Consider the following 15,166-nt stretch of genomic DNA (forward strand, 5'->3'; position numbering starts at 1 on the left):
GCTGCGGTATCAAGGCATTTGTCAAACAGCTATGTGTGGTTCAGGAGAAATGTGCCAGAGCCCACCCAGGATTGGCTTGAAGAATCTCAGGAGTTGCTGAAAGCTCAGCTTTCAACACACAGTTGAGGCATGGTTTGCACCCATAAATGTTTACTGTTATGAACTACAACTGGATAGTAAAACTACACAGTTCATGTCCATTTCCACTTTCTAACCTGTTGATATTGGTTGATCTTTTCGAACAGTGATGGGATGACATCCACCTACATTCAAAATGACGAGAGAAAGAACTTGCATCCTGTGCGAAACGGTCTACACTTCCAAGCAGGTAGTTAATCTCACATGATTAGCCTCATGAATATAAAACTAGTAGGTTATTTTATCTGAAACCTTTTATCCTGTGTGTGTTTGCCTTCATCTACATTAGTAAAATGTGTGCATACTCCTACCTACTCCTAGAATATTCAGCACATTTTCTGCCTTGGAATTAGAAATTTTAGCTTAAATGAAACATTTTGCTTTGAATATCACTTTGCAGGAGATGGACGAGCACATGAGAAGTATGCTCCACCATCGTGAGCTGGAGAAGCTCAAAGGCCGGTGAGTTGGAACATGCTCTCTCGTATCTTAATAGAACTGGTTTAATATCAAATCATGCATCATCTGCATTTGTAAGTGCTGCAGGAATTGGCGGTGTTAAAGCTCATAGATGCTTTGCTTTTGAACACATTTATATCCATGTTTATTATTGCCAAATTATTGATCATTTTCAACCCACTCTTGGTACAAAGGTTTTGTCTTCCTTCTGAGAGTTTTGTCCGAATCTATTTGGGTCACAGTACATGTGCACGCAGACACGTGCCGGCAGGGATGGGAAGTGGATATATGGGCAGCTGTCTCAACTGCGCCAAATATATTTAGACACAATCTCTCCGGAACAACAGGCATGACCGTTTGAAGGCAGCTGGCATGCATATGACTCTTATGTAGATACTAAAAGTATGCGGCCTGTTGCTGAAATGAATCTAAAGTGGAGCATTCAAGGTTCGTGTTGTTGCTAAGTTACTGGGATTTCATATAAACATTTAGAGATGGCGTCCTTTTGAAGAGTACAGTCAGGGATATTTCTTGCTTTCTGAATATATTTGCTGCATAGTTAAGTTGAAATGTGTTGGTTTTTTTTTTACCAAAGTGTGGCACGTAAAACCGCTTATCCATGTTCAAACTTAAGTTTGCTTCAATTAAATTGTTGGATTTAATTTTCCACCTTTGCAGCTGAGGAATAAGGTGTCAGAAACAAAGTAATCCTATGATATGAACGCTTGCCAGCCGCACGAGAGGTCAGAAAAGGCAGCATACCGTGACACAGATCTGAACAGAAACTGAGAAGGAGCCAACAAAGTGGCCAGCCCTATCAGGGTGGCATACTTGGGAAGGGTTTTTTGAAAGGGAGGCGATGAGCAGCTGCACACAGCTCTAGTTTCAAAGTCAATGCACAGGATTGGTTGTCAGGAATCTGTGGTCTGTTCTGATAACATATGCTGTCCTAAAGGGAGGGGGGCTGGGATCTGGGAGTTGGAGCCCAGTGAGAGGTCATATACAGACATTGCCTTGTGTAGCGTGTCAGAGCGCAGCGGACACCATCATGAAGGCGCACTAAGCTGAGGACCTGTCTTTCCTCCACCCGTCCCAGCGCCGTGCTGCAGGGCTGGACTCAAACTGCTGCCTGAGTCCAGCCGGGCTGCTCCTCCTGCTCTCACCCCGCCGCATGTGGCCTGCTGAAGAAAGGAAAAACAAGATCAGGATGATAAAGATTTGAACTTTTTTTTTGATCAAGCGAAAATTCTAAGTTAGCTACCTCCTGATCTGTGACAGTAGAGAATTTGGACAAGTTCATTTTTTTTATTAAGGATTGTTGAGTATTCTCCTCTCCTTATTTACGTTGTGAAGTATCAGAAAGTAGAGCCAGAGTGCTTTGTTGCAGGTTCTGCAGGCAGGAAAACCAAACCGAACCAGACTCGCTCAGAGCCATGCCTGAAGGATCGATTGAACGCCCTCTTTCCCCTTCCCTCCCCAGGGACTGCGGACATGAGTGCAGGGTTTGTAAGGTGAAGGTGGTGAGCCTGACTGAATACGCCAGCCACATTTCCAGCCCCACACACAAAGAGAACGTGGAGGCAGCTGAGAAAAAGAACGTCGGGAACAGCTACGAAGAGGATTACTTTGACTCAGCCATGGTGGAGCTGATAGAAAAGAGAAAAGAGCGCATCAGGTAAGACAACTTTTCTGCTTTATGGGGACAATATCATCTAATATAGATGCTGCTTTATGATATATATCCTTTTTGTTTCTAAAAAAAAATCTCATTTTTTATGAATTAAACAGAACAGTGAAAAGTCCTGAACTAAATGTTTTATATTTAACAACTCAGATTCATTCTAAAGTGTTTCTCTTCCAGTTTTTTTTTTAATTGGATGTACTAGATTGAAGCGAGAGATTATGAGCTGTAATTTGTGTGTACATATGCCATGTATAGTCACATTTTGCTGAGTGGAGCTCACAGACCTCTTTTAGTCACAGCTTCACGTTGAGCTGCTTCTGGAGTCGGATGTCAGGACTGCAGGCTAAAAAAAAAAGCATGACTGCAAAGTTCAGACACATTATAGCTCTCTGTATATAGTAAAACACACAAAAGGTCTGCTGATGCTGTGACAAAGGGGAGAAATGCTTCATAAATACACAAAATGTTAAACCAGTTCTATGAATTAGCATCTTAATTTGAGCTACAACACAGTGTTTACCTTCATGTTGTACTTTAAAATGTCAGAAACATGTCTGACTGAAGCCGCTGGAGGGAGGTTGTCACTCAGGAGATGTTTTCCATCTGTTGCTTGTACTTTAGCTCATGCACTTAAACTTTAATACCTATAAAAACAGATATTTTACAGGGAGATTCATGTTATTCTGACTTAAATGCAGCTGAAACAGTGACGTCTCAAGCCTGCCTTTCATGTTGCAGAAAGGGAAGATGAAAGTGTCATTTATTATCAAGATTTAGAACCCATGTTGCTTCATAAAAAACTTGCTTTTCCGCGCTGAGTTATCCGAAGCTGCAATTATTAAGCTTATAAGAGATTCAATAAGATAACTCTCGTCTTGTACAAGCATTGGAGGGAAATTAACCAAGTGGTCAAAGTATGTCTGCCAGAGGACATGTTTTTAAGTTAACTATTTATTTTTTGCCATTAAGGCACAACCAAGATGGGACAAAGGCTTCTTCTGTTACTGACTTCCTCTTCATCGTTTTGGTGTTACTCCAAACTGTGCAGCATGTGTGAAGCCGTCCAGTTTGAGTCCTATTTAAAGCTTAGATGAAGAAAGAGAAATCTGACTCTAAATGACATAATTTGAGTATTTTATACACATTTAAGGGACAAACATGTTTGTGTGTTTTTAAAAACCTGTTGTAGTAAAAAATGGAATATTTAATTTCTTATATATTACTGTTTCCATCTTCTAAATACTATTACTCTGAACTTATAATTGACACATAAAAAAAAAAAGAAAAAAACTTTAAATTGATAGGTTTTTTTTTTTTTGGTTTTTTTTTTAAATCAATGAGTAACTGGTTATTTTCTGCTGGTTTGGACTCCAAACAGCTACTGACCAAGAATAAAAAAAAACTATTCCTTAAGCTCCAAACAACCCTGCTGTTTTCACCAGCTTGTTACTTTGCCCAAAACGTTTTGATGCTTGACATGACTGAATGCGATCCTAATGAAGTGAATAAAATTAATCTAATTACCGGCTGGAGAATTACGGCAAAATATGTTGAAGAGCTGAAAGTAACTAAATCAGCTCAGCTTTTTTCTTTATATACTTATTATACGAGTCATTTCTTTCCAAAAAAATATGAAAATACTTGATTCACTGTTAGTACAGAGCATAGTTAGGTTTTACTTTTTGTTTGCTTGTTACATCTGTTATTGGGCTAATTATCATCATTTTCAGCCCAGACCTCCTAAATCTTGATGCAGTTGTAAAGTTTATATGCAGAACTAAATATTTTTGCTTCTTATCGTAGAAAAGAGAAAGAGGCTGCTGCTGCAAAGCTTGCAAAAGAAGAAGAGGAACGAAGGAAAAGGGAGGATTTTCAGCAAAGACTTAAGGATGTTAAGGAGCGATACCGTCTGGAGCATGTGTGGCAGCCTCCCATGCCGGGGTTCTCTGGGCCCAGCCATCAGTACCATTGGTACCGGGGCAACCGATGTAATGACGCGGGAGAAGAAAGACCCTGGTACCACAACAAACAGGGGAAGAGCGCCACCTGGCATGCTCAAGAGCCTCCAAACTTACAGAATTGGGCATCTGAAGAGTTTTCTGGCAGAAAAAGGGATAATCATATGGAGCAGAGTAACAGGAAATGTGGTCATGTTTCATACGGCCAGAAACAGAATCGCCTGCCCTGGCTCAGCAGTGGAGGCAGCAGTAACGGACTTTATGGCCAAAATAATATTTTTACCTATGCTCCAAGGGTCCGGCCCCAAAGTTTTGTAGGATTTCCAACTCCACCCAGTTTCTTTTCCCAGGCTGTTAACCAGTTTCAAAGTTCAGGGAATGACAGAGGAACACAGCCGGATGCTGGGCGGCAACATGGCGAGGCAGCATCCCAATCTGAACAGAACAGCAGTAAGAACACCAAGACTTTCGGTAGTAACCCAAAGCTGGACAAAAGCTGTCGCTGGTCGCCCTACTCAGTCACATCTGGACCCCACAGTGACGCCCACACAAGCCCATCAGAGAAGTACCCCAAAGCCTCTAAACCACAGAAGCAAGAAAAAGCACCAGAGGTGAACAGGCAGTCCCAGCCTGAGCAGAGACAGAAGCAGGTGATGCCAAACAGGCCAAATGAGGACGAGAGTGGAAGGCATGAAACAAAACCAAAATCCACACCCACAGAGAGGAACTGCAGCAGTTCTCAGTCAGACGGCCATCAAAACTCTTCATCTGCTTCCTCTAGTCAGATAAATAAAGTACAGCTTCATGTAGACCAGAAGAGTTCCTCAGCTCCTGGTGTCTGTTCTGGAGCTCAGCCCAGCAAGACTTCTGGTCAAGCTCTGTCACAGCTGAAACCACCTGGGAGTCAGAGTGGACTCAAGATCCCACCTGTCGGGCTCCTTCAGTCCAGACAGGAAAGACACCTCCCAGAGTCCTTCAGGACCGTGAGACACAATGCGCCTGAGAAGAGGGGCTCCTTGGACAGCTCCAGTAACAACAAGGAGGAGATGAACAGACACGTCATGGAGGAGCGGCAAGCAGCTCAGGGTCAGAGTCAGATTGAAGTGAGGAAAGACAAAAGTCGGAGTGCAGCTAAAGCAGCGTTAACTGATGCAGCAAAGCCAGAAAGGCCATCTGCAGACAGCGGCCAATTTCTCCAGTCACTGCAAGTTAGCACCTCCGCGATGGAGCGCTCAGAGCCTGCAGCTTCACTTAGAGGTGGCGACGAGAACAAGAACAAAGCAAAGAAACAAAGCTGCCCAGCAGTTCCAGATGAGGCCATGCTGGGTGCAGAGGCCGGGCAGAGCTCAGAGAGTGACGCCTCCAGAAGCGGCGAAGCGGGCCCAGGAACAAACACGTCATCTTTGCCCAAACTGGACCTGCCCTCTGTCTTAAAACGTGACCTCACAAAGCACATCAGCTCCAAGAGCAAAACCGGTGGTCACGAGCCGAACCTGAACATCGCCAGGCGGGTGCGGAACCTGAGCGAGTCGCGGAGAAGTGACACAGAGAAGGATTCAGGGCTCAAACCAACCGTAAGGCAGCTCATCAGCTCCGGGTCGCGGCGCAGCGTCAACTGGGAGCAGGTGTATCAGGAGGTCAAGAAGAAGCAAGACAAGGGAAAAGGCATGCCAAGGTGAAACCTCCCTCTTCTAATGCGACAGCGGAAACTCGTTTCTAATAGTTTGATTAATTTTACATCGCCTCTCATCTCCCGTCCTTCCAGGTTTGGGATCGAGATGGTGCCGTGTGAGCAGGAGTACCAGAGCCAGGAGGAGGAGGAGGACCTGGCCCTCCTGGAGGGTTTCCAGTGGGAGTCACTGATGGACGTCTCAGCCCAGGGCAACTCCAGAAAGCGCTCCTTATCAGAGAGCAGCCTGGCTCCTGGATCTGCTCCGTCCCTGTTTGCATCAGAAGAGAAAACGCAGAGTAAAGGCCTCTGCTCCGAGCAGCAGGGCTCTGCCGCTTCTCCCAGCAGCAACGCTCTGCACGACCATCAGTGTGCTGCAGAGTCCAAGCTACAGAGGCAGCCAGACAAACTAACGTCTGCTACGGTGAAAGTCCTGCAGCGGTCCAGTTCGGCGCAGGGGGACAGCACCTCTGGGACAGAGCAGTGTGACGGTCAAGGACCAGGAAAGAGACGGAGAGCAGCCGGGGTGAGTTTTGTTTCCATCATTTTAATCAAACAAGCAGAATATGCAGTCATCTTTTTTTTTTTTTTTTCTGCAGGATGTTGCAAGTAAAGAAGCATCTTGTTTGGAACATAATAGCAAAAGGATGAAGGTCAAATCCAAGAAAGGTTTGTTTCCAGATAACAGATGAAAAGATGAAGAAATACAGCGCTAGTTCAGCGGATAACTCTGTGTTTGTGCCTGGTGCAGAGCGTTCACAGATCGACCAGCTGCTCACGGTGTCTCTGCGGGAGGAGGAGTTGAGTCGGTCCTTGCAGAATGTGGACGCAAGCTTGATCCAGGCTCGGGCGGCACTGGAAGCCGCCTACATGGAGGTGCAGCGTCTCATGGTGGTTAAACAGCAGGTTTGTCTTCAATCAGCAGCTTTTCCGCTGCAGCTGAACATGAGTTACATGTTGCATAGCAGCAGGTTGCTGGTTTTGCCACCTGAAAACACAAGAGTTACCTCCTGTCTTTAATATTTTAAATGATCAGTCTGTTACTTTTTAATATTACTAAAGTATCACAGATTTACAAGCAGAAATGTCTTGTGTGACTTTTTTATTTGCTCTTTGTTCAGGTGACCGTGGAGATGAACGACCTTAGAAACAAGAGGATTGAGTTGCTTAAAGGAATGCAAGGTGAAGATATGCTTGTGTTAAAAAATAACATAAATCCTGTTGTAATAAACTGAAAAAATCATGACACTAGATTAGGTTTGTGAAAATGGTTTCAGTTCAGGGACCCCGTGCAGCAGTTTGATCTGAAATGGGCCGGACCAGTAAAGACTGAGACTTTATTTGATCACACAGTGGAGAAATTTGCAGGGATAAGCTGGAGGTAGTGGCAGAAAGAGAAACATGCGTCACAGTGAATCCAATATAAGTATAAATAAAGGTTTAAAAAAACTCTATTAAACAGCAATATGTATATTTAATGGGGAAGGTATCATGGCTGTACAGATGAGTTGTACAGTCTGACAGCAGTGGGAATGAAGGACCTGCGGTAGCACTCTGTCCGACACTGAGGATGTCTCAGTCTGCTGCTGGAGGAGCTGCTCAGCACCTCCAGCAGCAGACTGGTGCAGCGGGTACGAGGTGTTGTCCCTCCACAGAGTCCAGAGGGCCGCGCAGGTCAGAGATGCAAAAGTGTAGAGGAGAGCTGAGGCTACCGCAGAGTCATAGAAGTCGATAAAAGACAGTAAAGGTGGAGCAGAGCTGCCGTAACACGTTGCTGTTGGCAGAGTGTCATCTTGATTTGCAAAATACAGCAGAATGACTTAGAAATAGTGTCAACTCCAAATTACCAGGATGTTAACAGAAGAAAACACAAACAACCTGATATTTTAGCCTCAGTTACACATTTTACATTATTTATATTTGAAATATATTTTCCTATATATATTTCAAATATAAATAATTTTTTTGTTTCATTGTTTATTATTTTTAATATTTTTTGTTGAGATTAGTTTTTATTCATTTTATACTTTATTGTATTTGCATGTTACACATTTCATTCAAATCACAACTCATGATGTATCGACAAAATCACAAAATATTTCATTGATTTTCTCACATTGTGATCAGAGTAATGTGTCGAGAGCTAAAAGTTATTCTGGAGCAGATACCCTCCTAGATAGAACTAGCATTAGATTGATCGCAGGCTTCGACCACTATGTGCCGAAGTGTCTTTGGGCAAGGCGCTGAACCCCAAGTTGCCCCTGATGTACTTATCAGATCGGGCTGTGACGATGTGCTTTTGTCCCGATTCAATTCTGATTTTTTTTCTGTGCCGATTTGATTTAAATAGCGATTCTCACAATTCTTCAATATTGCTGATTTTTGTAGATTAAAAACAAAAACAAAAAAAAAAAAAAAACAACTTTTTTTTTGCTAATTTTTCTTGATTTCATTTAGGAAAAAACAATATAGCAGCCAGACCATCATTCGACTGCTATAAGGCTCAGGAAGACAAGTAAAAAGATCAATAAAAATGACAAAAAATTTTCATTTGAAAAATTAAATCAAAATAATCTGTTTTGTTTAAAAAAAAAAAAAACTGTTAAAAAAGAAATAAATTTCAAAATTGGGAAACAAAAAATCCCGATACCCTTATTATCAGGGTATGCGTGTGTTTTCCCTGATATGTAAGTAAAAGACTGTAGAATATAACCACAGCAGGGGACTGGTATACTCGAGGCTAAGAGAGAAGACTTGTGATTGGAGGAACCTGGTTGGTTGTGGAACCCTGAGAAAGAACTGCTGATTCATTTAGAGTCTTAATTTTCCAATCAACACGTTATTGATCGATTGCAGGTTCTGTGGAAGAAGCACCGCAGGTCAAGCTGAAAGAAGAAAAGATGGATGAACCTCACACACCCTCCTCTGTTATGAACACCGCTGTTCGCAGTCCTAACCACGCTGCCGAGTGCGCCTCTCCCCCCTCCTCCTGCCTACCTGTGGTTATTAAGGAGGAGCCCCAGTCTCCACTCTACATCAGCTCAGAGCAGGACGCCGTGGACGCTATAACCCACTGTGCCCACAGCACCACTCCAGATCTGCCAGTTGCTCATGCTACCACCTCTCCAGGTCCGTGATTTAATGCTAAATTTATCTAAGTTGATTGAAGTACTTCAAAAGCTTTTACTAGTATTTATTGTGTCGGATTTGTTTATTGAACAGTTATTTCTGGGGTGTGTTGACCTGTTTGCTACTGAAACTTTTCCCAGATCCTGCCGTCAACCAGTGGTCCTCTCCTGAAAGAAAATTTCAGCCTTGCCAAGCTAAGTGTGAAGAACTCGCAGAGCACCAGGAGAAAACTTCTGGACTGCTTGAGACGACAGAAAAAGCCGTACAGGCATCAAGTAACTGTGATAACCCGTTTTCCGACTCCAAAGTCCCGGTAAAATTCTCCCCCAGCAGGAGAAGCTCTGAGGTCGGGAGTGTGGGTGACTGGGCCGACGTTCAGTCGACACAGTCCTCGTCAGTCTTTAACATGCCTGCTTCTCCGTCTGCGGGGGGCGGGAAGCGTGTGAGGAAGCTGAAAAAGAGGAAGGCGTTGAAAAAGGCTCAAGGGACGGAGCAGCCGGAGACCAGCGACACAGAGATGGAGGAAGAAGTCTCCAGACGGAGGTGGCTGCGACAGCGCCGGAGGCCCAGTGGAGGTTCTCAGGTCAGCACCTCCAGCCTGCCTGCAGACGACAGAGAGGGCAGCAGAAACACAGAGGACGGCAAGGTTGCGGACTTCCCTGAAAACATGCTGGAGCTTGCTCCTCCCGCCGATGAGATGGGAAGGTTGGACGCAGAGGAAAGCATGGACGTCGCCGCTGCTGGTCAGGAGACTGGAATGGATACTCCAGCGCTGGTCCCAGACTCACGCAAGCCTGAACCACAGCGCCTGGCCTGCAACGAGGTGTCGTCCACCAGCGACATGGATCTGTGTAAATCATCTGAGAGGTGAATCATTAGTTGAAACTCAGCTCAGTATTCAGTTACAATCATGGAGGACTTCACTCTGGAGATGATCAGAAGAGCTACATCCTTTAAGCTTCTCAAATCTCAGCGCTGGGAAATGTTTTATAGTCGGCGTTTTCTGTTTGAAAAGATCTGAAAATATTACATGTATGACAGAAATCAGTGGATACAACTGAACTGATGCTTTTGTATGAATTGATTGTTTGAACTCTTGATTTTCACCATTTCTCCTCGCAGTGATCTGCCATTTGTCGTCGCACAACCCAAGACCTCATCAGGTGTGTACGTTTCTGGAGAACATTGACCACGCTAAGGGGCGGGGCTTAAAAAGCAGCCACCATCCTTCACTTTGCCTCATCCTGCCATGTGCATACCAGTTATTCCTATTTGTGTAACTTAGACGTGTCCTCTGACCACGGCGAGGAGGAGATGCCCACCGAGGGGATGTTCGACGGCCACCAGGAGGCGGTGAACGCCATGCAGATCCACAACGGGCTGCTGTACACATGCTCAGGAGATCGAACCATCAGAGCGTTCGACCTGGTGGTGGGTGCTGCTGCTGCTGCTGTCTCTCAGTTGTTTCATTTGGTGACAGAATTGTGCAGAAAATGTCTTTGTTTGTTGCAGAGTCATCAGTGTATGGGTGTGTTCGAAGGCCACAGCTCCAAAGTGACCTGCCTGCTGGTGTCTGCAGCTCCATGCCTGCACCATCGCCTTTATACTGGTTCCAGTGACCAGACCATCCGCTGCTACAGTCTGAAGGTAAAATCTGCGCATGTTCTGATGTTTTGAGGTACAGTGGACGTCTAAATGGAGTGTTTCCTGCGTTTCATGCCGTCTACAGACACGGGAACTGGAGCAGCTCTTCTCTCTGTCAGACCGAGTTATTTGCCTCCACGGCCGATGGAAGACTTTATACGCCGGTCTGGCGAACGGAACAGTTGTCACATTTAACCTCAAGGTAAGAAATCCATTTTATATTCAGACTTGAAGCCATTTGGACCAAAAAAACCCTGAATCCTGTTTTTCAGAATCCTCCGCCAGCTGGATTTTCATGTCATTTTTTTGCTATTCTTTGTTTAGACAAACAAGCAGATGGATGTGTTTGAGTGCCACGGGCCGCGTGCCGTGAGCTGTCTGGCCTCATCGCAGGAGGGAGGCTGTAAGATCCTGCTAGTCGGCTCCTACGACAGCACCATCAGCGTGAGAGAAGCCAAGAACGGAGTCCTGCTTCGCACTCTGCGGGGCCACACCAAGAGCGTGCTCTGCATGAAGGTGGGTCAAGGCGGAAATCTTGGCTCCGACTGGGAGACGGGATTCCTCTTGGTAGATCTGTCATTTATGAGCAAAGTTTTTAATAGTTTCTGTTTCCTGGCAGGTGGTCAATGATCTGGTGTTCAGTGGATCCAGTGATCACTCCGTCTATGCTCACAACATCCATGTGAGTTCACTTTATAGTTTAATTATTTTTTTTTCAGCATAGAATCTTATTTTTTCATGACTTTTCCCACACTGTCCTGCAGACTGGGGAGCTGGTGCAGGTCTTTAAGGGTCACAGTCATGCTGTTACTGTAGTGGCCGTGCTGGGGAAGATGATGGTCACCGCCTGTCTGGACAAACTGGTTCGCGTCTACGACATACAGGTCTGCATCCCTAAACAATATGACCTAAAATATTAAAATATGAGATTTGATATTTAGAGCCAGTTTTTTTTTTTTAGTTTTGTGCACATCACTGAATATCTCCACAGACTCAGGACCAGATGCAGGTCTATGGTGGACACAAGGACATGGTGTTGTGCATGACAGTCCACAAGAACATGGTAAAAAAAAACAACATAAAATGTTACTTACAACCAACTATGAACACATCTCCTTTAACATATCATATTTAACCTGTTGTATATGTTTGGACAAAAGCAAGTTGGCATTAAAGATTGTGCATGTAGGATCTATTTACCACTAAAATGAATCCATTTGTGTGTCTGAAATGTTTTGGCAAACTTATACTTTCTAAACAATATAACCTCTGTTAAGCTGTGGTGTTTAATTTGTGTTTTAAAACTGAAGTTTATGTGACTTGTTGTTTCAGATCTACACGGGCTGTTACGATGGCAGCTTGCAGGCCGTCAAGCTGAACCTCATGCAGAACTACCGCTGCTGGGTAAGATGGAGGCCTGAGGAACAAGTGGATAAAGAAATGCATTATTTTCTCTTCATGTTTGTGATTGTAAAACATTTATTCTGCTTCCAAATTCCACTTTAACTGTGAGACTTTCCCAGTGGTGGATCTAATTCAGAATTGAAGCAAACATGTGGATGTCGAGAGCAGTTTTTCGACCTTGTTCTGGCATTTTAATCCCTGAAGAGGCATGATGTAAGGGATGTGATGATGTAAACCGAAAAGCTGGGTATCCAATGAGCAGCTATGTGATTAAGCAAACCTTTTCCCTGTCAGTAGGTTCTGCTACATTGTTAAAAGCATTTTGGTTTGTAAGCTTTTAGCAGTGACCAGTGTGTTGTGTCCACAGTGGCACGGCTGCTGCCTGGTGTTCGGATTGACGGCGCATCTTCTGCAGCATCTCATCAACGATCACGCCAACGGCAACTTCCAGAAGTGCCGCTGGAAAAACTGTGAAGAGTTTTTCTGCACACGCAACAGCTCCAAGCAGGTACAAACGCTCCAGCAGCTTTTATACTGTTTTATATCGACGTGTTCAGTCCGTCCATCCCCCTTCCGCCCGACTCTGTAACTCTTCAGATTGGTCACTTTTAAATCTGCTTTGTATTCATTTCTCCTGTTTTTATGCCTGTTGGAATCACTCTGTGATTTTACATCTAGGACACAAGTTTTACTCACATATCAAATCAACTGCAGCTGTAAAGACAAAGCTTAAAATGATGTTTATTTGATGGTGTCTAATAATTAGCAAGGAATATTAGGGCTGTGACGATATGCTTTTGATATGATTCTGATTTTTTTGGGTGCCAATTCGATTTAAATTGCGATTCTCACAATTCTTCGATATTGCTGATTTTTGTAGATTATAAACAAAAAAATAAAAAACTTTGCTTGTCATTTTTCTTGATTTCCATCAGGAAAAAACGACACAGTAGTCAGACCATCATTCTGCTGCTGTAATACACAAGAAGACAAGTAAAAAGATCAATGAAAACAATAAAATGATAAAAAAAAATTTCATAATGGATTATTTTCATTTATTTGGGGGAAAAAAACAACAACTATTTTTTAACAAAAAAAAAAAATCAATTTTAAATTTGTGAAGCAAAAAATCCCAATTTTTCGATTTGATTCTCTCCCCCCCCCCCCCCCCCCCCCCCCCCCCATGAATACAGAGTGAGGGAAGTTTCTCTGAGGTATTTTTTTTTAAAGCAAGTTTCTCCTGTCCCTCTAAAAACATGCTGAGGAACTTAAAAACACATTAATAAAGAGAGACTGAATAGTATAAACAGTTGTGCTTCATATTGGAATGAAATAATTGTGTATAAAGCCATAAACTCCGCAGGCTGATATTGTTTTGTGTCTTGCAGATGATGCTGCTTCACATGCAGAAACATGCTGAGGAGGAGACTGAAGCAGAGCGTTAGGGGCTGGTGGTAGGAACCTAGTTTCACCCCAAGCCTCCCCCCCCCCCCCCCCCACCCCCCTCTTCCTGTCATCGTCAACTCCTCCCCCTTTCTTGTTAACCTCCCATATTGGGGGGGCTACTTCTTGGGACCCGCTTAACTCGACAGCGCTCGCTTCGAGCCTGACGAGTAGCGTCTGAAAACTCCACCCTCTCTGTCCGGTGTTGGAATCCAACCATGACACAGTCAACAAAAGGAGGGTTGTTTGTGCTGTTGTTGTTTCCTTTGTTTTTATACGTTCTACAGAACACAGCGCCTTCTCCTTTTGTCCGACCACTGCAAGTCCTCTTTACTGACCAAAGCAAGACGAAGAAACAAACACATGACGTATTTTACTGAAGAAACTTCCGAGTTGCCATTGCCTGAGGAGTCGGTTGCGCTTTTTTCCCTTTGCAGCTGCAACAAAACCGGGTTCATTTCCAGGCTGGACTGTGGTATGACATGGGTTGAGATGTTTTTATAGTCGTGCAGTTGTGATATGTCATGTTGAGCAACTTGTAGATCTTTCTTTACTTATGACATCAGCATTAATGACCTGATGTCACTTCCTGTTTATGGTGATGGCGGATGATTGAAGCTGTGTTCACTAGTATGATGGTCTCTTTATGAAGGAGATTTTTTTTTTTCTTTGGTTTATTTTGTTTTATTCTAACATTTCTAGCTATCTTTTTTGTTCTCTAGCTAGGGTTATATGTTTGTTGCTCATTCTGGTGTGGAAGGACTTGATCTGAGGTTGTCGTTTGAGAATTTACACTCGTGAGGAAAACGGATTTGAAACACGATGGCTTGTTCGCGTTTCCTGTAACTTTTAATATGTGTGGATTTATTCCTATTTGTTCAGAAAGTTTTAATGTGAAGTGAACCTTGTTTTCCAGGCGTGAGTGTGAGATCGTGTTTTTGAGGCACTGGTTTTTCTTCTTTAGTTTATTTTAGATTTGCAGAAGGCAGCAGAGCTGTATTTTCCAGTGATGATCATTTTCTAATAAAGTATGAAGGTGAAGGACATTTAAAGGTGTTCAGTGAAGGCTCTCGTAGGGAAGGATTTTCATCTCCCATGCCATACCTCACTGTCATTAAGTCAAGCAACGGGTGACAGAAATCCCCTTTTTAAAGGCTTTAAAACCAGTTTTAACAGCGCCTAGCTGACTTTCTCTCCCAGAGCAGATTTAGTTGGAAGATTACAACTCTCCAGTTTGTGTGCTCTTTATTTTTGGAGGGAAAAGTTCTTTGCCGGATTTACCCGACGTTCTCACTGTGGCAGGTTTTCCAGACTCACTCATTTATGGCAGGGAAAAGTGTGCAGTTCGCCTCCTACCTGGCATTCCTGAGTTTCTTCAAAGTTTTTCATTTATTATCGAAATTGTGAAGAGATATTTTTTACAAAAAAAAAAAAGTCTAAGAAATAAAAATGGTTTGCAACATCAGAAAAAGTTATTTGTTTGATTTTTTGTATATTAGGAAAAAAAATTTTTTATTTAGATCAGAACTACTGGAAACGCAGTCAAACCAACAACTACACATTTATTTATTTGGTTAAAATGGTTAAAAATTCAGTACACTCATTTGACCAAAGCCTTCATAAGAAAAATCACAAAAA

General features: G+C 43.4%; 1 protein-coding gene across 2 annotated transcripts; it reads left to right on the top strand.

Annotated features, from left to right (window-relative positions):
• The first annotated feature begins 1,638 nt into the window (after positions 1-1,638).
• znf106a (zinc finger protein 106a) lies at positions 1,639-14,998 on the top strand. Of its 2 annotated transcripts, XM_079261906.1 has the most exons (19): positions 1,639-2,272; positions 4,085-5,914; positions 6,005-6,434; positions 6,508-6,577; positions 6,660-6,814; positions 7,030-7,090; positions 8,765-9,037; positions 9,178-9,904; positions 10,160-10,200; positions 10,323-10,468; positions 10,550-10,684; positions 10,767-10,883; positions 11,006-11,197; positions 11,301-11,363; positions 11,446-11,565; positions 11,673-11,744; positions 12,014-12,085; positions 12,453-12,593; positions 13,474-14,998. In XM_079261906.1, the coding sequence occupies exons 1-19, from the start codon at positions 2,031-2,033 to the stop codon at positions 13,528-13,530; spliced, it is 4,944 nt and encodes a 1,647-aa protein (XP_079118032.1). In that variant the 5' UTR covers positions 1,639-2,030; the 3' UTR covers positions 13,531-14,998. The 2 variants fall into 2 exon arrangements, with proteins under 2 accessions (XP_079118032.1, XP_079118033.1); XM_079261907.1 differs by lacking the exons at positions 12,014-12,085; positions 12,453-12,593; positions 13,474-14,998 and having other exon boundaries at positions 11,643-11,744.
• Positions 14,999-15,166: the final 168 nt, after the last annotated feature.

Source organism: Telmatherina bonti, assembly GCF_933228915.1.
Source record: "Telmatherina bonti genome assembly, chromosome: 22".
In the NCBI taxonomy this organism is placed as follows: Eukaryota; Metazoa; Chordata; class Actinopteri; order Atheriniformes; family Telmatherinidae; genus Telmatherina; species Telmatherina bonti.